At 46.5% G+C, this 23,036-nt stretch overlaps 1 protein-coding gene across 1 annotated transcript in view; it reads right to left on the bottom strand.

The window, feature by feature from the left end:
• Positions 1–16,794, bottom strand: part of LOC128299340 (tensin-1) — a 107,935-nt gene extending 91,141 nt beyond the window's left edge. The window contains exons 1-2 of the mRNA XM_053035267.1: positions 16,659–16,794; positions 11,310–12,368 (exon numbers count right to left, since the gene is read on the bottom strand). Of these exons, the coding sequence (XP_052891227.1) occupies positions 11,310–12,368; positions 16,659–16,724 (1,125 nt within the window). The 5' untranslated portion in view covers positions 16,725–16,794. The remainder of the gene's footprint in view (positions 1–11,309; positions 12,369–16,658) is intronic.
• Positions 16,795–23,036: the final 6,242 nt, after the last annotated feature.

Genomic DNA, 23,036 nt, shown 5'->3' with positions numbered 1-23,036 from the left:
ACTCTGAGCGTCACAAAAACCAGCCAGGCAGCTTCCAATCCCGGCGTCCACCACTAATGAGCCCGTTTCAACTGTTACGGACAAGACTGTTCCTCCTGCTCCTGCGTCTGCTCGCATTATTTTGTTGCATTATCGTGGGCTGTCAGCTGGCTCACTGTGCAGCAACAAAAAGAAACCACGATGATGGGCGTTTTGGGTGAATAAATGCCCACGACCCACGGACAGCCAGCTGCGAAAACAAGCGCCTCATTCGTCACCACAACCTGACAGCCTGTTCACGGTCCAGAGCTCGTAAGCGTGTGTTTGTGTGCGTCGGTTGTCAGTGGTCGTCCTTGAGATTAATTAAACCGAGAGCTTTTCTTATCCGCTTGCGTCTGGAGTGGAGCATTTCGGAGACAAGTGCCAAGTGGCTACGAATTCCCCCCCCCCCGGACAGTGGGCATAGAAGCCCACGGACCCGGCCAGACATGCTTGCTTGCGGTAGTTCGAGCTTAAACGGGGAAGAATTTGTGTTACGAAAAAAAACCTAATACAAAAAATAGTCAAACAAATCACGGCGAACGCATATAACGCGGCACCTGCCCGCCTGACAAGGGTTGACGTGATGATGACGACGACATTAACTACCAACAATTTCATCAACAACAACGCATTCGTCAACTTCACGGAAGGTGTGTATTTATTATTATTTTTTTGGTCATCATCAACAGTGCCGTGCAGTGAGAGTTCCCCCTGAACGAGTGTATAACAAATACGAGTGACCTAGCAGGAGTGTGTTTACCAGAAGTTGGGAAAGTCAACAGCACATGCCAGCACTTGCCGGCAGCCTCTTACGCGCCTCTCTCCAGGGGCTTCATTGTGCCGAAGCAACAAAACAAGACAAAAAAAAAACAAATGCTTGTAACCATTGTCCAAACAGTAGCAGCGTAAATTGGAGAGATGTCAAGGAGGTTGTCTCCACGTTGTTCCAACTGCCACCAAATGTACCACTCTCCAATGGCACGGCCCAAAATCGTGTCCATTTAAATCGTGCCCGGCTCATGCAAAGCACTAAAATTATTAACGAATAACTGCAAAGAATGAATTCCAGCGCTCGGCAAAACTATGCCAACGGGTATCGCCGTGGCTCTCGGTACAGCACGCGCACCACTATCATCCACACAGAATCCGCCTGTTGGATTGCAATTAAGTGAAAATTCTTCATACCGGGAACCCAAGGAACGGCGTATTGCCGCCCCGTTGGCACTCGTGCAGTACTCGCTGTTTGCGATCGAATGCAAATTGTGTCTGGAAGCGTGCCACAATTCTTTCTTTGCTTCCTTCCTATCGTCAAAACGTCACGCGACGCAAGCCTGCGGGCAACATTCGGGGCCCTTGTGTGGGGGGGCGGGGGAGGACGTGTTTGAGCAATTGACGTTGCTTTTACGCCAAACAAATCACCGCGTACCGGTTTGCTCGGGCGAGATGCATAGAACCCACGAAATGGATTTTTACTCGCCGCAAGCCATAGGCCAAACGAAGGCATCCTCCTACACCACGCATGACAGCAAAACACCCATCGATCATCACGGGACCCGGGGCCTGGGGGATGTGTAACTTGAAACCTTTTTTTTTCGCCCCCCCTCCTCGAACCCATAACCTGACAATAGCAATAAAGGTTTTCCGGTGGAATTACATTTTCCGCGCGAAACGTGCCTCCGTTCGGAAAAACACCAAAAATGTGGAACGTGTCGGATGAACCCGGAACTGGATTGTTGATGCCCGGTGCTGGTCTAAACATAACCTACATTCGACACCCGAGCCCTTCGTCTGGTGCTGCACTTCCGAGTGGTCAGTACTTCAGGCGTAGACGAACGCATATGTGCTTCGTAGAACGCTATTCACTCGAGAATGTTTGTGCATGGCGTCGTTGTGCGGCACGAATAGAATTGCCACGGCGTATGCAGGAGCAGCAAATTCAAGCATACATAATTTATGTGCCACTGTAAACATATCCGCAAAACGATCCGACAGTGCTCGGGCTGCCCTGCCCCAAGGGTGTCCCCGTTTACCGCCGGTGTCTGGCGACATACAAGGAGCGAGACTGGCGTCTCCAAATCTCCGGTACACACTGGCATACGATAAACATTGTGATTAAAAGTTCTTTGGCCCTTTGGCCCACCTCTTTTCGGGGTGATGTGGTGAAATCGGTCGCACATAGGCCGGAGCTGGTGGTCCGGGGGAATGCTTCAGATGAGTGCTTTCATGCTTCCCGTTGACGAGCAGCAGAACAAGTTATCTGGTGCAGTTGATGGTTACAAGTGGCCCAGCAACACACCGTTGCACCAGATGCTGCAGCGGGCACACCACGATGAAGTGCCGTACTTTAAAAAAAAAGTTCACTTTAATTTTAGGGATTATAACCTAGTGGGGATGCCTGGCTTTATACGAAGAGATTACAAAAATAGAAGAGAATTTTGTGCTGAAACAAAGTAAAAAGCCAAACAACATCCGATTTTCCTATGTCTATGCCTCATACTGCTGCACATACACCGCTTCAGCCCAAGCAATGATCGGTTCCAGCAGTTACGAGCAGTAAGTCCAAGATAATAAGAGCAATTTCGTTAATCATACTTTAATGAACCTTGAAACTAACACTATCGAAAAAAAAAGCAGAAACCGCATCGTTTACACCACAAACAACCTTGGGCCAGAGCAGTTCAATTCGATAAGGATTTTTGGTTTTCCCATCCGGAGCTATGGTCCCACACAGCGAATGGCCGGATGCCGCCATCTCGGCAAGGTACGCGGGTGGGTAGATAATTGATTCCAAAACTTGTTTCTCGTACCACACAATCGACTTCATGTCTGTAGGAGTTAGGTGAGAGAGATCACCTCGGAAGGGCTATATTCGGGATGATTATTAGCGAACCGGTAGCTAAAGATCTTGAAAGACCTTGAAAGAGAATTCTCACAGGAAGACCAACACCGGAACACTGGAAACACATCAGCGCTGTGATTTGAATGAATGCCCTAGGCAAGCACAACCTTATCGCCTTTTGTCGGAATTTTCGGTCGATTCGTTATCAGCCGTCTGTGCATTGTATCAGCTGCCCACGGATGGGCAACTGATTTGAAAAGTAGTGTTATCTATTGAACATGTCTGTCGGGAACACATTCGGGATGTTGTTGTGGTGCGGATGATGTAATGCGATGTGCGAGTGCCGTGAGTTGAAGAAGTGTGGACAGAAAGATGGACCAGTTTCTTCAAAGACTCTTTTCTGGGTCAATCAGTACCGAGTGTCTTGCTTTTTTAATTAGCATCCCGAGCATTGGCCACCTTCTCAGCCCGAGAGCATCCTTTCCACCCAAAAGGTCTCAGAACCGCAAATCAGAGGATACACAACGTCTTACCGTGCTCTCGCCAGCCACGCCAGGGAAGCAATTTGGCGCGCACACCAGGAACTAGCGACCAGAACGCATCGATTTGTCAACGGTTGTCTGCAGCTCAGCTCAGTTTTTATCCAAAGTTCAACCCCGGACGCCACCGGCAGCACACATGAAAGCGTGCCGCCAAACGGTAACCCGTGTCGATGAAGGAAATCGTCGAGACGGCCGGTGCGCACCATTAGGGTCATGCCGCATACGACATGACTTTGTCACTCTCGCCTGACAGTGCCTGGTCGGACCGGCACACCGAACCGTGCTCTACATGTACAGTGTACTGTGTGCGTGTTTTTTTCTGGTTTGTTTAAAGCCCTGACGCGTATACGCGCCTATGCGCGTAAGTACGGTGTTTCTTATTTTTTTTGCCATCCTTCCCCCAATGTAGGCCTTGATCAGTTGGCACCTTGCTCACGTGCGGAGCGTACACTTCTGGCTCAGGTGAATGTGCAACGGTGCAGTTCTCGGGTGCTCCCTACCGGGAAGCAAAACGCACGGCGGTTTGTTGCCAATAGTCTCGTTCTAGGAAGCATCTTTATTGTACCATACACACACACGTACACGCGTACCAAAAGGTGCAGCAAACGGCACAGAGCTCCAACCATTACGAAGAGTCAACGAAAAATGATGATTTATGGTGACGTGACCGGGATCTTTTTGTTTTAGCCACTTTGGTGCCATTAGGTTTAGAGACATTTGAAGCGAAAGTATGTAGCTTTACTTCACACTGCAGCAGTAGATAAAAACGCTTTTCTTTTCACAATGAAACTCAAACCGGTGCGAGCTTATACATTGTAGATTTCGGTTCCTCACACACACCTTTAGCAAACTGACGCTGAAATCAAACACGTGCTTTCACGCCCCGTCTTGGCGTGTGGTGTGTCCTACAAATACACAGCGGGCCAAAACTCGCGGTACCATATAGTGTCACCGGCCCTGGTCAGAAGTGGCCGCGATTTTTGTGCGATAAAAATAGAACATCTCAGCGGTGGACTTCAAATTTATTCCGTCCGAGATCTGCGCTTCGAGATGCGTCTGTTGCATTCGATAGAAACCGAAAACTGCCTCCATTTAGAGCAGAACAGCTCACATTAAGGGGCATGTATCCATGCGCGGACACATGTGTTGCGGCCATCATTAAAATCAATGTCCGAACAACTCGAAATTAAACTCTCATTCGGAAGGGAAGACATCTGATATCTACACCACGAGAGTAGGAGCTAGAGATCTTCACAGCGACGATCGCCAGTGAAAAGTCGATCGATCGATGCGTGCCTTGCTGCCTATTTTACATTATGATTATCGAACGAACCATCAGCCGCGGAGTCAGTTTTTGGGGTCGCGCTAAAGAAGATGAGTTTCGAAACCGCTCGAAAACAAACTGACCCAGCTATCGGCAGCCCACGCGCGTACTCACGCACGCACACGGCGTGACAATAGTCGGCGTGTCGGCGTTTCAGGTGGGTGGGAATTTGGTTAGGATCGATGCCACCGATATGTTGGCCCAACATAAACACCACATAGAAGCGTTCCCTTTTCGGTACCGTGTGCCGCATCGTATCCGGGGATCGTATCCGATCGCTCTCGATCACTTTCGATGATCGGTGTGTTTTTACTTTCTTTTTCTACCGAAATCCCCACCCCTGGTTGCCCCCGTTCGGCCATACCTTTACGCACCTACCAGGTTGCGTTTTGTTTTTTTGTTTTGTTTTGCTTTGTGTGTTTGAGAGGCTTTGCTGGTTGATAACGGTGTTCCTTTTGCGTCATTTCTTTCCTTCATCTCGGGGTCTCTCGGTGTTCGGACAGCGGGGCGATCTTTAGCGTCCCGGCCGATCGGCAGGCCGTTTGCGAAAGTGGACTTTCACCCTTGGGCGGGCGGCATATGGCTCCAGTAGTCCCCAAAAGCCTGTTCCGGAAGAATGGGAATTATAAACCGAAAAAAAAAAAACACACACACACACAAACACGAGCGTACGCAGATTTCAATCAAAGCCTGACGCTAACTGACGCAATTAATCACCAGCTGTCATAACGCCTGTCGACGCCTTGTCAGAAAAGGGTTCGCACTTCCTTTCGTACGCGCTCTACACCCCGAAACAATTTGCGATCGAAACCACGTCAATAAAGGGTTAAGCGTGAAGACGCGCTTCTTCGGCAAACACGAACGAACATGTTATGATCGTATAACAAAACGGTTTTGAAAACGCTTAATCACACGCACGCACACACCAAAACGCCTGCCAGACACGGTATTGCATTATTTGCGGTTGTGTTGCGGGCGCAAAACAATCAAACGCATCACCATTTTACAGCCATGCGGTTTCACACTTGTACACGGCTTGTCGTTTTCGAACATAGCGATCGATAGCGCTCGTGCGTGAGTGTCACAACATAACAAATAAACTTCATGTCGCGTACGGTGTGTATCGATCACAGCAAGATAACGATAGCGCAAACAATGTGTGGCACTGGTGGTTATGATTACACTCTATGCTATACCTTATCACACTACCTTTCACACAAACACACCTGCACGTTTACACCATCCACTTATCAGCGGCGCGCGAGCATGTTAGTCGATCTCGCCAAAAACATACCGCGCACGCGGTTTCAACCCCAAACGTAACACACGCACACGTACTTTTCCTCTCTTTCTCTCTCTCACATTTTTCTCTCACTCTTTCGTTGCACTAACTTCCCTACGTATGATGCCGATTTACCAGCGCAAGCAAGTGTAAGTAGGTGGCCAGCGAGCGCGAGAAACGGAAAAACAAACCCAGCCGCGGCAACGAACCAAAACAAAATGCGTCTCCATCGCGTCGACTTGCTTGGCGAGAGCTCGCGTGCTGCTAAGAAACGCTCTCGGAATGGAAGGCACCATGGGACACGGGGTGGTCATGATTGATGGCTGAACAAAACCATTTGTAAGAAAATCGCCCTGGACCCGGTGTATACCTTTCAACAGGCCCCAAAGTTACGTTAAAAAACTCAATAGTTCAATTTCAAATACTTGTGATAAAATAATATATAGTCGATTCTCACAAGGAAATAATACAACTTTTTTTTAAATAAACAATCATGAAAATAATAGATCAAATATCCTTCGAACATCGTCTCACTAATGAATGGTTACAAGAATGCATCTTCTCATGCTAAAATTATCTATTTCGTTCAATACACAGTTATTACTAATTTATTTTCCAAGCACAAATGTTGGAAGATTCTCGGAAGGATATTTGACCCCGAGAAAATAGAAGGATAAGTGAGTAGCTAAGAATGATATTGAAATGACGAAGCTTTGTTGCGAGCCATAAGAAAAAAAAGGTACAGTTTATTAAAATAATGTTCATTAACGTGTGATAGGTGACTCAAGTAGCCGAATTGGAAAGAAAAAATTAAGGTTGTTATATTACGAAGCCAGAATTATTTAAGGTATATTCAATTTCATTAAGAATTAAAAAAAAACAGTTTCATTATCATAAGAGACAGGTTTACAATCTAGATAGATTTCTTATCTTAGTAATTTGTCCCCCGAAGGTTTCATAGTGTGCTCGCGAAGTTCCGAGTACATCTCCCATGAGCATACAGCAATTGTATTCTCTCTCCCTGTATCTCTCGCTCTCCGCTGGTAAAGTGCTGTTCGGGGTCTTTTCCTTTCCGGCAGCACCATGTGGAGGTGTGCATCGCTGCCAACGCCGTACGATCGAAGGGTCTCGTCAAGATGCAGCGCCCCGACCGTACGGGGCAACACATTTCTTTCTCAAGGGCTTCCGAACGTGGGACTTGAGAGCGCTCAACAGCATCCTCCTCGTCGTCGCCCTTACCGAAGGAGCCACATTTCCAGAACCCTTTTATGTTTTGGCTGCGGGAACGCTTAGACGAAACCACACATAGCAACGAAGGGAGAAAATCCCATCCGCAACAATGCATTTGCGCAAGGGCTCACACAAGGTGCATAGACGGCAGATCCGCGTCCTCCGCACACTGTCTGTGTGTGGCATTTGTGTGGCACGGTTTGAGTGTGTACGAAAAAAAAAGGGCCTGCCTGGTTGGCCGTCGGTTGTCGGTGCCACACAAACGAAAACTGTCCGCTGACCATTCGTTTGGTTGGTTGCGGATCTGGCGCGCAAGATAGTATGCTAATCGGTTTAGCATCGGTTGTTGCGGCGAAGCGATCAACAAGTTGAACCGCTTCAGCTGAAATGCAAATGGCAGCAGTTTAGTGAAGCGAGGTCCATAAGTCACCGTCGCAAGTGATGGCGTAACAAGACGGAGTGAGCTGGTATGTAAATTAATCGGTAAAGATGCCGCTAGATGGATTAACAGATGGTTAACCCACTCCGGTCACTACTCAAAGCTTATCGAGAAGTGTTTAAAAAAGGTTTCTGGAAAATTCAAATTTTTAAACAAAAACAAACTTCTTTTGAAACATAAAACAAACGAATTCGTTACGAAAAACAGCGGCCACATACTGCACCGAAAATGTACCAAAAAGCAAACAAGCGAACCGAACATCACAAACCAGATCGATCGTTGCCGATCGTTCCATACCTTTTTTTTTGCCTTTTTTGTGCCAGTGTGTGAAGAACGAAACACAACAAAACGCAAGCAGCCAGCCGCCAGTGCGCGGCGTCAAATGCAAAACGGCACATCCGTTCGTACTTCAGCGTTCCCACCTCTTCACGGCTCGGTCTTTCGGCATCCGTTCGGATGGATGCTGCGCCGTGCGGGAAAAATGTGCTGTTTGTGTGTGTGTGTGGTGCGTATTTGCTTTGCCACACTTACACCCCAAACCAGCCGCACACGCGCTTGCTTTTGGGTATTGTGGATTAGTGTTGAAACGCGGGAAATTTGATCCACGCGACAGGAAATTAGTTTTTGGATTAGACGGGGCCCCTAGAACGCGAACCAAACCGACCGATCTTCCCCGACGCCACGGTTTTCGGTAGGCGGCGATCGTCGGATCGTACCTCCGGGTTCGGCATTTTGGGGACGCCGAGGACAGCAGCAAGTACAGGCAGCGTGACAAATCGATCGGCAATGGAATGCTGCACTGCCGCAAGGGTCTATAAAGGGTCCGGGCGGATCCGGTTTGAAGGATACCGCGTTCGCGGTGGCGGATGGCGATTGGTGGTGGATGATAAGTGCATTTATTTTCGTTGCCTTCGCCTGCCGATGTGGCTGTGGCGTGCCACTTAACAACTCTTTTCGGGACTGTCCGTGGGCAGGCACACTTCACATCGAAGGGATCCGCCGGGGGGGATGCAGTGCAATTGAAGGAACGTTGGAGAATCCCCAGGAAGCACCAACATAACAATCAACTTGTGGTTCGGTGTGGTTGTATATCGTCTTAAGTGCAGTTCCGACACGGGAATAGTTGGAAGTCGCGTGCTAAAATAAGCGCTGCCTTTAAGCCCTATAGCACTATCGACATTCTCTTACCCACGCAGTGAGTGGGTGGCGTGATGATATGATTTGAAAGTCGAGAAGCAAAACTTATACAAATGATCGTGAGGTCTTACCGTGACCTCTCTATTTATTATTGAGAATTGCAGAAAAATTACATCTTTTAATTAAAACCTCAACGTCAACTGTAGAGCATAAAATCATCCCCCGCTCGAAAGGGCTTGGGTAAGTTAGCAACTTGGGAGTGGTACATTGAAATGCATATCGTACGCAGACCTTCCCACCGTTGACACACTAGAAAGTGAAACATAAACCACCGAAACGAAACTACATCCCGACCAACCCGCACCACCAATCGACGGCATACAACAGCAAGGAAACCATAAACATTCGCGCCACATTCATTGCGAGCGCTTAGACAACGGGCGCATCTTTGCTTAAGAGAAAACGAATCGATTTAACATCTTGTACGGTGCGCCCCGGCGGTACTGCTCCGCTTTTCCTTGCGGTCAGACCGGCAAGGTTTTTGCGCGTTGAGCCCTCCAAAAAGGGACAAAAACAAGCGTAAGCGTGAGCGCATACGGATGAAACATAACACTACCTACCGGCACACCCTCCTCCTTCCAGTGCAATGTGCTCCACAGTACGATCTTGCGATGCTCATCGAAGCTGGAAATTGAAAGCTTCCCGTGGACGAGAGGGAGAAAAAAATGCATTAATAAGAACAGCGTACGGCCGGCCTGAAACGGAGACCGATGCCCCCGGAGGGAATCCGTTGGGTTGGGTCGGCCCCAATGGGATTGATAACACCGCAATTTTATGAATGGCAAACCCTTCCCGCGTCCCACTCTCGGGACGGGAACTGGGCAAACTGCATAAGATACGGCCGAACGATTGAGTGTGTGGTGGTTTGTTTGGCCGTGTAAGTTTATGCTTTGCTGTCCCGGTTCATTCATTCATTCGATTCGGGCTGTGCTAAATCATTCATACGCGAAAAGCCGTAGTACAGCGCGCGTACAGGTATCTCAGGTGCACCGAGTTTACCAATACGGGGCCGTATGCCCGTAGACTGGATTTCCTTGAATGGTAAGTCCCCCCTTCGAACGGAGCATTCTGGTCTGTCGAACCGTAATTTGTTGCGAGCGGCACGGTTTGCAAGAAGCATGGCACGCGGAGATCGGCTGAGGCACCGCAGCGGTGTTTGTGCCTCGTTCCGATTTCGATTGTCACCCAGGGTGTAGGCGAACCTGATCCGGCCGCAGGACAAAAGGCGGCTGGATCGAATTCATCCGTCCGTGTGTGATGGTTGACGGAAGACGCAGACGCAACAGAATGAGCGCCAACGATTGGGCCCTCGAGTCTCGCCGGTCGTACGACGAATGACTGGCACCGTGAAACTTGTTTTGCTAATTTGCCCTTTTTGGTAAAGAAAACACGCTTGACGCTATCTAATAATATTTCAAATGCAAGCAAACTCATTTCACATCTTAATATTGAGCGCTTAAATTTTTTAATTTATGTCCACTGCAATGAGTGCAATTTGAGTTCGACGTTCAGCAGTAAAAAAAACACATGGAACCACCCTCCAAAAAGTAAAAACCACTAAACAAAATACACATGCATTCTTGGTCGATCGTTCATGTTTGCTCACTAACAAAAAAACCCGTTCGCCTGTTGAAATGGCCAACGAGCCAGTCACGACGGTAACAAACTTTGACGTGTTCTTGATTGTTTTTCATCCGCGCCCTGGTCACCGTCACCACCCCCCCGGGGTAAGTTCTTATGCTCAACAATCGGGCGGATCATCGAAATGGATGCAAATGAACGAACGTACCACCAATGTTTGTTTTAGCATAAAAATCACGCGAGACGGCAACAGAAAGTAAAACAACACGAGAACAATATTGACAACTCCTAAGCAAATAGTAAACGCAACGAATGGTTGCGGGTCGTCAGAATTTTTGCTGGAAGGTGGCAATTGGATGCCTTTTTCACGCTTGGTAAATGTGAGTGTTTACGTAGCAGTGATATGTGTGCAATAAATTACGATTACAAAAAACACTCGTTTAGTGATGATTTTTTGACAGCTAAAGAGAGACCGAAATGTCCATTTTGTTGAAAGAATTATTAATATGAATTCAAAATTATATCATCAATGAAATATTTAATATTTTGTAGTAAATAACATCTAAAAAGTATACTAAAATTAGGAAATAGTAAAGTGGAAATAGAATATTTGTTGAACACCGTATTGGAATTTGTTTGCCCACAGCGTAGCATTTGTATGAACCATCGCAACGCTTCCCCACAGCGCCATCTATTGCAATTACGGCGAACTATCAAAGCGTTGCACAGTGAGCGTTTACCATTCAAACCCGGTTTCGTTCGTTATTTGCCAACGATTGGAAGTTCTTTTCTTTCTTGCTTTAAATTTAGTATGTAAATTATTCTAAATATTATGTAAAATATGTTTCACTTACCTTTTCCAACCGCACACACTGCTGATGGCAGGTGAAATCACACACCACGCACCGTAACCCAATGTCCAGATGTAAAGGTTTGTGGCACTGCTGGCATAAGCGATCGTACGACGGTGGCAGTATTTGAAAAATGTGCGTAAACTTAACCGCCTCCACACTAGCGACCGGCGGTGGTTCCACAAGAAAGCGGGTAAACTTTTTGGTGTCCGCCAGCAGGCGCAACTGGGCCTCTCGGTGCACTTGCTCGGATGCCGCTGCTGCTCGCGTTGCCTCGGAGCCAACGTTCTTTGGTGTGAGCGTGATGATACGAGCGTCATGAAAGTTTTGACCACGCTGGGGGTTCGCGTTCAGCTGCCTCAGTATCTGGGTGGGATCCTCATCGATGAAGGGTATGCTTCCTTCGCTGCTACCCGGCACCAGGATTTCGTTCTTGTTCTCATCGACCGGGGCGCTGGCTTTGTGTTCCGTTCCCTTCCCTTCCCCGTCAGCACCGTCGACGCCATCGTCGCTAATCTTAATCGACGGCACAATATCATAGTTCCCGTTTCCATTGCAATCAATCTCGTCCGTAGCGTTCGACGTGATGCTTCCATGCTGGTGGTCCAACGATACGTTTCCACCGGTTTCCGGTAGTTTCACCACAATCTGTTGCGTTGCGGCAGTGGTTATTCTACGGTCCGGTTTCGGTGGTGGGTCGCCCCGGTCGGGCTGCTTCCGCAGTGGCCTTCCCACTCCCAACGGTCCATCCGGCTTCTGGAGTACCGGCTCATCGAAGCTGAACTTTACCGTGTTAAGGTGGCGTGTTAGCTTGTCGTTTTCGGTGTTACGAGTGTAGGTAGTGCTTTTGAGATTCGAGGACTTGAGACGTGACTTCTGGAGCAGCTGCTGCTGTAGTCGATCGCGCCCGGCATCGTTCGGTGGTTGCGTTTCTTCGCTGCTCTCGTTGTCGAAGTCGGCGTTCGCGTTCGGGGCCAGCAACCGTTGCTCGAGTTTCTCCGCATCCGATAGCAACGGACGTCTAACGGCGGGAAGCAACTGAAGCTTCTGCGTATCCTCCGGCTGGTTAGCGGGGGGAAAAGAGGTTTCGAAATAGAAAAAGTAAATGGCATTAAAAATAAATTCATTGTCAACAACAAACTATCATGCAACCACAACGGGAAAACATTTCCAAGGTAATATTAAACTATAACTTTCATCGATGAACCAGTTTTTGAAAGGTTATTTTACCAGAGTTTCGTCGTAATCCTTTTTTTGCTCTAACCCGGCGCCACTTTTCCAACCGTTCTGCGTCGGGACAAATTTTCAATCTACCCATTTTCCGGCAACAGTTATTGGGGACGGAACAATTGCGCTCGCTCGTAAATTTCCTGTCCGTAACAGATTGCAGCCGCCTAGACGCATGGCATAGCCAGCATGCCACCGAGGTACTCCGGTCGCCAGTTGACCGGTCAACGAGCGATTTGGTCGTTTTCTGGCAGCCGTGCCTGTGCACACTCCAGCAAAGGCCCAAGTGTGTCCCAAAACGCTCCACGATAATCAGACATCGAGCGATTGGAGAATGGAGATTTATGGACACTTACGACCACGACACGGGCCGGTGGCAACTGGTGGACCACTGGGCGTGTGATTAAAAAGTTCTACCCCGTACCAGATACGGGTTATGGTGGACCAACAAGATGTGGCCCAGAAGATGATACGTGCCGGGGAAACGGTACGATAATATTTGTCTTCCCCTCAATTATTTGCAGTGGAAAGTAAAATATGATTTGCATAGAGAAAACAGATACTTTTTGGATGCTTGATAGCACAAGTGTTTCCAAGAGTTTCTTGCACTTCGTATTTGCCCGCAGTTCTACAAAGCTTGATACACATTCTCCGGGCAAACGTTACGAACAGCGTCCCTCCAGTGCTAGTTGCGTAAGCGAACGCACTTCAATATTGAATATCCATCATAGTTAATGCGTGCAGGGCCGGTTTTATTGATTTGCGGCGTGCAACAGCATAAATTGAGTTTAAGTGATTTGACAGCCTTTCTGTGACAGCGACAATAATCTTGACGCGCCCATGTGTTTCGGATTCATTGAGGACCCGAGCCTGCAACTGCGGGCGGCCCCGCGTTCGTGGACTTTGTTTTTTGTTCTAGGCTTCTTCCGACAGTGTTACATCGACACTTGCGGGTGTCTCTTGGCCGGGGCCGAGTACTCGTTTCATCGGTATCGCTAAGAGCTAGTGTAAATCTGTCGTCACCTTTTCCGTTTGCGGGTTGCCCTTTTTCCATGGGTTGGGAGAGCTCGCTTCCCGGCCTACCCGGCTTCAGCTGATACAATAAACTTACACGTGACCCGGAAAAGAGCGCTTAGAGGGAAAAAAAAGGTGAAGAGCATTGAAACACTATAGCGATACATATGCCTTCTTCCTTCCTTTCCTTTCGCCATGGTGGAACAGGCATTGCTTACGAACGCATCCCAATTCTTGACGGATTTAATGGAAGCAGCAGTACCGATAATTGATACTTTGCCTTTTTCGCGGTACACTCCTGCAGCACCGGTAGATAAATATTTGCTTTCGCTTTTCTTTTTTCTCTCCAGCCTTCTATCCTTCCCACGCCCTGGCACATGGCTCCGCTGTCTCGCCAGGGTGGAGCAAGTCCGACCAGCCGTCCAATTTGATGCATCGGTTGCTTATGCAATTAGAATTTTAGGATGGAAACCTAACACCCTTACACTGGCCGTGATTGTGATGCAATGCTTATCCGTCGCTAATCCGGGCATATATCCGTCAAGAATAGTTCGAATCCCGGCAGTCAGGGAAGGTAGGTTTCGTTGCGATCGGATACGGAATCTCGCTTGGGGTTGATTGAAAGGGAAAGTGTAGAATTTCGAGCGCACCCGGTAGGTGGAAAATATCACAGTGGCCGTTTGTTTTTGTTATGCCAAACGCAACTCCATTCACTTAAATGACTTTTGCCCTCGGATTTTTCGATTTTTGGGAAAGGGAGACATCCTCGCGGTCGGTGCTCACGCGGAAGCACCATCTGCTTCCAAATCCGCCGAAGCACCCAACATCATTGATCGTGCTTGTGCGTTTGTGAAGATCAGAAAACGAGATAAAAATTAAGACTAATTGAATTTTTCTAAACCATTCGATTTGCTGACGTTAGCAGGGACGGGGTCTTGTGATCTCACCCAAATGAAACAGCGAAAAAAAAGCTGCCAACATAACGATGATTTTCGATCTGCTTTATGGTGGTGAATGTGTTCAAAATCATAAACGAGTTTAGCTTTCCGGCACAAAGTATAATTTTGAAAAGCTTTTAAATGGCTTGGAATACGCCTTTTTATACAAAAATAGAAAGTAAATTACTGTGTCACAAATAACGATCGCAATCAAACAATTCATGCGAGCAAATCGGTGTTTTATTAATGCGAGTAAAGACGATTCACAGTGATGGCTTGATTAAATGAAATGTTTTCTTTACAAAACCCTTGCCATATCTTCCTAATCGCTTTATAGGAAGATGATTCAACACCCAAATAAATCAACAACAAAAAATAAATCACAAAGATCACAGCACATCCTATCTAGACAAAACGCGGCATTGTTGCTCACATTTCCCACATCCGTCACCCGGACAGCTGAAGAATTGGCGTTGAAATTTGCAACCTTTGTGGTTTTTCGTTTCTCTAGCTGTTTTGTTGCTTGCCCTCACTTCTTCTCCAGCCCGACCAGCTTCATTGGCTTCACGCTGTGAGTTGTGGCAAACAAAACATGCTGGCGTCGACTTTACGATCCCGTAAGCAAATGGTCGACCACTGCAGCAATGGTTGCGGCGGGCCAACTTCTATCAGTAACCGATAATTGGATAATGATTCGATCGAGCACTGCTGACATGCAAGCTATGATATATTGGGCCCAGTTAGGGATCCCGATGTGGATTGGGTCTGGACGCGTTGAAATGAGCTTACTTTCTTCACCACAGCCACCACCAAACCGGAGTGAACCGCATCTGCGAGTGTACTGTTTCCGGCTGGCAGTTTGAGTGGTTGAGTAAAACACACACACACACACTGAGGGGTGTTTTTTTTTCAGCCACAAAATGGTTTGCAAACCAACAAACCCATACTGCGCACAGCAATATCCGTGCGAAAGTGGTATGAAATATGTATTACTTTGTGTGGTTTGGTTGCGTGCGGTTCATGATTTAAAGATCACGACCACAAAGTATGGTGGTTCCTGCTTTCCCAGCAAATCTGTTTTAATGTTTCCTTTTTTAATTCCCGCCTTTCGTATGCGGTTGTATTCATGAAGCAAAACAAAAGGATAACGTGAACAAAAAAATGAAATCATTGATCCTAGTACTTCAGTACTCCTTCTAGATCGTAGTACTTTACTATTATTTAGTATCTTTCTTTAAAAAAAATGTTTCAATTAGTAAGACACCAGTTCACAAATCGAAAAGAAAGCTCGTTGTAAATTTCAAGCCCTTCTTTTACATAAGCGGTAAAGACAGATGACTTCTTATGCTGCCTGTAACTGTTAATTAACTGCCAAGGATACACATAAATTAAAAGCATAACAGTGATTTACACTGCAGCATCGTCATGTTTCCTTCGCCTCATCCTTCCTTTAACCAATTTTAGAACGCAAGAAAAAAAACAACAAAGCTGAACTCACATTTCAAGCTTCAGCCGAAAAAAAACAACAGCATAAACCAAAAATCTAGGTCATTTACGGCACCAACCCAGCGCAAGGCTGGGCATCAACCGAACCGTACTGGCATGGTACCGAAACACTACAAAACGGACTGCACATCATCGTGAATGGATGAGTGTTGTGAATGGAAATTGCAGTGCCTGTCATTTTCATTCGAGGCAGGAACGCTCCACCTACAAGCGTGTGCCGGCAATGGCCTCCACCATTCCGTGGTGGGGTGTTCGGAAGAAAATCAGTTTTTTCCTTTTCCTTCTTCTGCCCGGATGTGTACTTTTACTTTGACAACGTTTTGAGCGCTTGTTGCATAAAACGGAAGACGGTAAAGGAGGCTTACAATAAAAGGTAAAAATGACACAAGAAATAAGAGATAACGCAATTGAAGTTGCCCAGCGCATTAGATGGCATCCAACCGACGCTTGCATACGAAGGGTGCAATTATCTTTACGCGACTATTCCGTCATCGACACACACACACACAGACACGAACAAAACAACTTTGATTCCATACCGGAGAAACAAATTAATTTCACTAATCTTGCACAGTGTAATGAGCGAATTAATTGCTCCCATAAAACACCAGCACTAATGCAATAATTCTTCTTTATTTATATGCTGCCCACCACTGCGCATACTTACGTTCAGTATCGGACTGCTGATTTGGGGACGTTTTTTCTCCTTTGAACAGAGGCAACCCCACGGCATCTTACGGTGGGTGGAAGGGTTGCCACTGTGCACTGATTACTCTTACGGCTCACGGACACTTTACACGGTTCGGTACGGAACACGGTAGACACATACGCGCAACAACATGCAACACTGCCGAACAGTCTTTTCCGAATGTGCATAACGTACGGGCTTATGCCGTTTCATTGTCTATTGTGCTTTTCCCAGCTGGAAGCGACAGATTCTGGGTGCCGTGGAATGATGATTCAGTTGCACGCTGCACTATCACTTTCATTGCGTTAAACGATTTTAGCTGCTTTGATCTCGGAAGTGATCTGTCAAGGAGAGAAATAAAAATAAATGGCGTCCAATTAGTTTTACTTAATAATGCACATGTTTATGGGATAATAAAAAGCTTTTGATGCATTAAAAATTGATTATTTAAATGCTTCCTTCTGCGTTACTAAAAGGCGTTACTTCCACCGTTTAAATGTCACTACTGTCAAACTTCCGCACACATAAGCAATTGAATGTATATGGGCCCTTAAGTAACATAATGCAGCTAATTCTATTTGACATGCAAATTAACAGCTTCATGCATGAACGGACCTTGTATTGAACAGGTTATGCAGCTTTTATTACCATTTCTGCACAGTACCGAGTAATGTGATTTTAATGAATCGTAAAATGTCATGTACGCTTAAAGGATAATCTTTATTCACGCTAAAATTTTATACAATTAGAAGGCTTAATGTGCTATTAAAATTGTTATGCGAATAAGCCAATAAAAAATTGCTTGGCACTTATGGAAAAAAACCTCCAAATAACATCCTAATAAAGGCAATATTATAAGTTATTTTTACGATATGGAATTGATACTTATTCAAGAACTGTGAAATTTTAAACACCCTAAACATCAACATCATGACCGGAACTCGCGTATAGAACTCTCTTGTGTAAAGTCAATCAATGCATTGTCAACCTAATTTGCTGTGTAAGCACTTCTTTTATCTACACAAACAAACCTTCTGCAAGGGCTTTCACTGCTCGTTTACCTAACGCCCAACTAATTGCAACCTGTGCTTCAATACGACCGAACCCCGCTTTCGCTATCCCCCAGCTCAGATCAAACATGCTGGCGAGAAGATCACCACCCCTTTCCGATGCAAAATCCAACCCGATACGTTAAGAGCCCGTCGACAGCGGAAGGAGTTTCGAAGTTATTCAGCGTTAATGCGCGAAATGTATATAAATATGTGCATTGCACGTACTGCAAATTCTGTTTGCATTAGATGATTTGCTATGTGACAGCCGAGGCAATTGGCTTTTGGAAGGCTTAAGGCCCCTCCACGGGGAAAGGGTGTTGATAGAGGATTTGTACACACCATTATGGCCGTTGAATGGTGTCGATCGATGATGCATACCTATCATCACGTTTCTGCATTTATGCTCGTGTCCCCTTTTGCTGGCGATATTCAACATCGCCGGTTGGATATGGATAGAAGCGAAGGCACGTACTGGTACAACCCACTAATGGGAAATGGATATTATTTAAGCGGTAAACTGATGATGATCAAGATGATTATAAATATATGACCGGTAGCTAGGCAGATTCTGTTCCTAGATCTTCCTAGCCAAAGAAAGGCGAAGAAAACTACAACAAAAAAGCCCAAAGGTTTTGCAAAAAAAAAAATTCATGTATGGGAAAAAAAACACCAACAGATTAAATCATCTCCTTGGGAAAAATAACATCCCAAACAGTTTGCAAAACAAATCGTTGTCCAACGTGAGGAAACATACATTGTAAAAAAGGGGGGATGGGGAAACCAGAATAAGAAACATCTCAAGAAAAGCTAAATCTCTTTTGCTCAGCGTCCTCTCCCTCGGCGTTCCAATATCTTGTTTCCCGCATCTTGACTGCCGCGCCTTCGCGTATGGAGTTTTGCATTTCTATTGCCATTTGTTTTGCGTCACACACGACATCCAACTCCTCAACTTCCCAGATTTTCATCTGCGCTCCATCTGCTGACCATCGGGCGCTACCACAAAATCACATATCGTGTCCACACGTATCGTGCCCGGGTGGTGCAGGACACACTTAGCACACGTTTCTAGCCATATGCCTAGCGGACGGGATACCTTTAGAAGAGTTATTTGCTTTCATTTGTCATGCGCGGTATTCCCATCCGAGCAGCCAAAGGAATTCTGCATGCATTGTCGCTTGCACAGTTGCATCGAACGCCGGGAAAGATGAGGGTGCGCTGCACATTAGTGATGTCTGTTTGGCGTTTTGTGGCTCTGTTCGTTCTCAAAAGAATCACACACACACGTCCACCGACCAGGGGACATGGGAGTGGGAAACATAGTACCGCTATCGCTAAGCCAGTACGAAAATCTCAGCGGCATAATCTTCACGATACACATCCACTTCTCGTACGTGTTCGGTGGAGGGCTTTCGGTATCTACGCGGTTCGAGCAGGGAAAAAGCAACGTGCACTTCAAACGTGCTGGCTCAATCTCATCTGTTTTTTTTTGCGATTCGTGTCGCACTGGATGCCGCACACCGAACAGACAGCTCGTCCTCGACATCGATCCACAACCACACCGGGACACACCGGGATTGACTTTTGCTGTCAATACATATCATTGTTCGCTGGCAGGCGGCTGCGTGAATGGTGAAGGGCCCGCGCGTTTCCAGAATACGTGGGCTGGAGAAAGTTTCCTCCCAAGGCCCACAGTGTTCGTTACATCGTTACAACGAACGGCTGTAATCGACACACGCGGCTGTATTGGAATTGGAAACTGCAGCCCCATTCCATTCCCGGGGAGTGCTTCCAGAGTGCTTTGGTAATGCTACATTTCCGGCATCTCTTCAAGACAAAAGCTATCAGCGTGGGATGACGCGATGTGGAGCAGCGGCCCGTCGTCAGCATTCGGTTCAGGTAAATCGTAAAAATAATACTACACATTAAACGTTTCGAAACGGGCTCCTCGGAAGGGCGCTTTTGGAATGTAGTTTTAAGAGCCTGTTTTATGTTTCAATTAATGGCGAAAAAAAGGCAGGGGGAAAGCACAAAAGGATTTTATCTTTGCTCAAGTTTAGTCAAACGGACCACATGATAACACAAAAGAGGCACATTTTAAGACAACATCGTTAGAAAATCCATAATCCTTATTCTTTTTGTTTCGAATTCTTTGTTTTACATAAATTAATTACATCATTTTCTTTTCCGAAAAATATTACTACCATGTGTGTTGAAATAACAAAAAAGCACAAGACAAACGATTCTCCATATTCGGATAAATTGTGACTTAATCATGTGCAGCGATTCGTTAATCCTCAACACATGAAAATCAGACGACGCATTCCACGCTAAACCAGAACAATAAAAACCGTTTAAACTTGAGCTTAATAAATGTTCACACTTCATGCAGCTGACAGCTGACGGTTGGGGTTTCGGTTGGGAACTGTAGTATGAAAAATTGAGCAAAAAAAAAAAAAAAGAATTATCCATTATGTTTCGGTGATCGGAGATGCTTCCCTCGCCGGCTCCCATCCTGCACCTCGCACTCAAACAGATAACCGGGGCCGCAAAAAAGGAGAACAGAACAAATTACTTGCACATTAAATGCTCATCTATCAACGCTGCGGCGCGGTGGCATTGCCACGCGAAGAAGTGCAAAGTGGTTTTTCACTTTTGTTATTGCTCTCGATTTCATTTTCGGGGCGTAACAACACAGCGAACCTGGAGCCATATGGATGCCGGTCGGACGGTTGGTAAAGGAAATGCAATACCCATCACCGCGCCGTGGGTGCATGTGTCGGCATCGAATGCACACAATTTATTGCATTTTATAACTCATTCCAGTCACTGGTGTGGCGGAAAAAAACGGGCCTGCTTTTGTGGCATTCAGGGCGCGCAATATATTGGACAGCTATAAATAACTGGCAGAACTCGATCCTGCTCCAAAATGCAAAACGACAAGACAAGAACGGCCAGCGAAAAGCGTGAAAGGATATGTGAAAAGAATCTTAATTTGAAACACATGATTAAAGAAATTAAACAATATTTCAACCTTCATCTAATCAGTTGTTTTATTCAAAAAGAAATTGTGCGCAGCAGCGGTATCGGGAAGATCTCTTACCAAAATGGTTCGTGTGTGGGTTTTTTCCCGAAAGGAAGATAATTTGACTCGTTTGCGTTAGCGTCATTTCAGCGATGGTCTTTGACTGTGCAACGGGCCCAAAGTAGTGGGTGCAGCACAATTGTTTCAAACTAGCGAGGGAGTAGAGTTTTTTTTCATTTTGATGACCTAACGCATGATTCCAAATTCAGCTCACGGGAAATGAATTTATTCTTGTTGGCGCGGTTGTGGCTCAGGTTGGAATGGTTGGTAAGATTTTAATCAAAGCACGCTTCATTTTATCTGCAAAACGAAACAAATTACGTTTCACTCCGATGGAGGCTATCGGAATGAGCTATCGGTAAATACAATAAGAAAATTAAAAACATTCATTCAAATGGTTTGTGTTGTGCATTAAAATCCATGAGTCATAATGTTGCTGATATTGAAGCAAACACTTTATTTTAAACGAAAACACAAATATTACCATAATAATAACCCGGAGTACCGGCAGTTTTTTTTTCTTCAACCCCTAACCGGTCAATGTTTACGTCCAACCATTGGCAGGGGTGTGATTATTTCAATCAACATCCATCAATTAACTAATGAGTGATTGAAGCCCCACTCGTCTAGGGCCCAACCATATAATTGGGCCATGAAGCGTACTAGGCCACCATAGTAGGCCCACTAATAATAGTAGGCGTTTGCGGGTGACCTTCCAAATTAATTTACAGACCACCAGCACACAAACAACACACCAACCCGCTGACAAATCGCATCTATCCGGTGGTCGGATGTACACATCGAACCCGGGTTTTGCCGGCTAAGTTCATGCAAAATAGCCATAAAACTGCTGTTCTTGAGACCTCCCAGTGACCTACCCAACCGCCCGGTCCAATGATCGATGTCAAGCGGACCAGAGAGGACAATCCGTGGCCCGGACGGTGGTCGGTGACGGCGAGTAGTTTGCCACTTCAACCGCAACATCGATAGGCGATCGAGCGTTACTAATGATAGAGGAGCGATTGACATTCGATTTGAAGCAAATGACATGGCAATGATCACTCGTCAAGCAACAATGGCTCCTTGGGTGGCTTCAGGAACCATAAAAGGGGATAATTTGCAAAAAAAACACACACACTACCCGTGTATCCCGTTCGAAAACCAATCAAAAGGAGGCAATTTTTTTGGGGAACCATCTTTGTTTACATCGGAATTAAAATTGCTTCATTTTTGTTCAGGAATTTTGGCTGCATCTTGGCAGATGCAGTACTATTTGGTAACTGAGCGCCTTATGCAGCCAGTTATGCAATTCCAAGAATGGTCCAGGTTTCAGCTTCCACTTTCTGTGTTTTTAGGCCAAACTCGTTCCGAAAACTGCGCCCGCTCCCGGTGGCGGTACCGGCGTTGGGTAATTTTCCCATCGTTTCCCTCCCGTAGAAGAAGGGAGAGCAAAGGCGTAACCTCCACCGATGTAACAGTCAATAAAACAAACGTTTTGTTTATGCAGCACACACAGACGGGCCCGTTGTACGCGGCTGACGCATAATTAACGTACCCACCCGCGACCGACCGCGGAACGGTTGGGATAAGGAGTGTGGTTGTGTGCGTTTAATAGCATTTTTCGATCAACTGCACCGGGGATGCTTCGGTTGCGGACTAAGGGTGCGTTCGGACACTTTTCCGGTGCGATTGCAATCGACGGAGCCAGACGGGGCAAGCCGATGCCGATGCTCAAATGGCGACGCCAGAAAATTACAAACCAAAAACACCCAACGCGCGATCTCGCGCGCGATCGTTCGACGATCGGGAAGTTCCGTGATGTTCCTATTTCTCTTCGGCAGGAAGAGAATGTAAATTTCCAGTTAAAAAAGCAACACATGTATGTGAAGTTTGTGCTTGTTCTAGGCTAGAATTTCCCGCGTGTTCCAATTTTGCCGGCCTGCGCTCCTTACGCGCCGTTACGACATGCTCCAAAGACGAACTGGTGCAGTTAGTGTGGTCGTTTGTGGCAGTTCGAAGAATGCAAACACTGCCGCTTCGTCCGAACAACTATTCTCCCATCCTAACGCACCCCTTTCGGGGTAGCTTATGCTGTGGCGTCCCGTTTTTACCACCACGCTTGTGCCCCCCAGAACACACTGAATGAGCCGAGCAGATATAACAAATTATCGGCAGCCGCAGGGCTGCCCCCAATCGGGGGTTGAGGTAGTGGCGACTGGCTGG

The sequence above is a fragment of the Anopheles moucheti genome, chromosome 2 (assembly GCF_943734755.1).
Source record: "Anopheles moucheti chromosome 2, idAnoMoucSN_F20_07, whole genome shotgun sequence".
NCBI classification, from domain to species: Eukaryota; Metazoa; Arthropoda; class Insecta; order Diptera; family Culicidae; genus Anopheles; species Anopheles moucheti.
The sequence above is the reverse complement of the archived record's forward strand: the minus strand, read 5'-3'. Positions and strand labels throughout refer to the sequence as shown.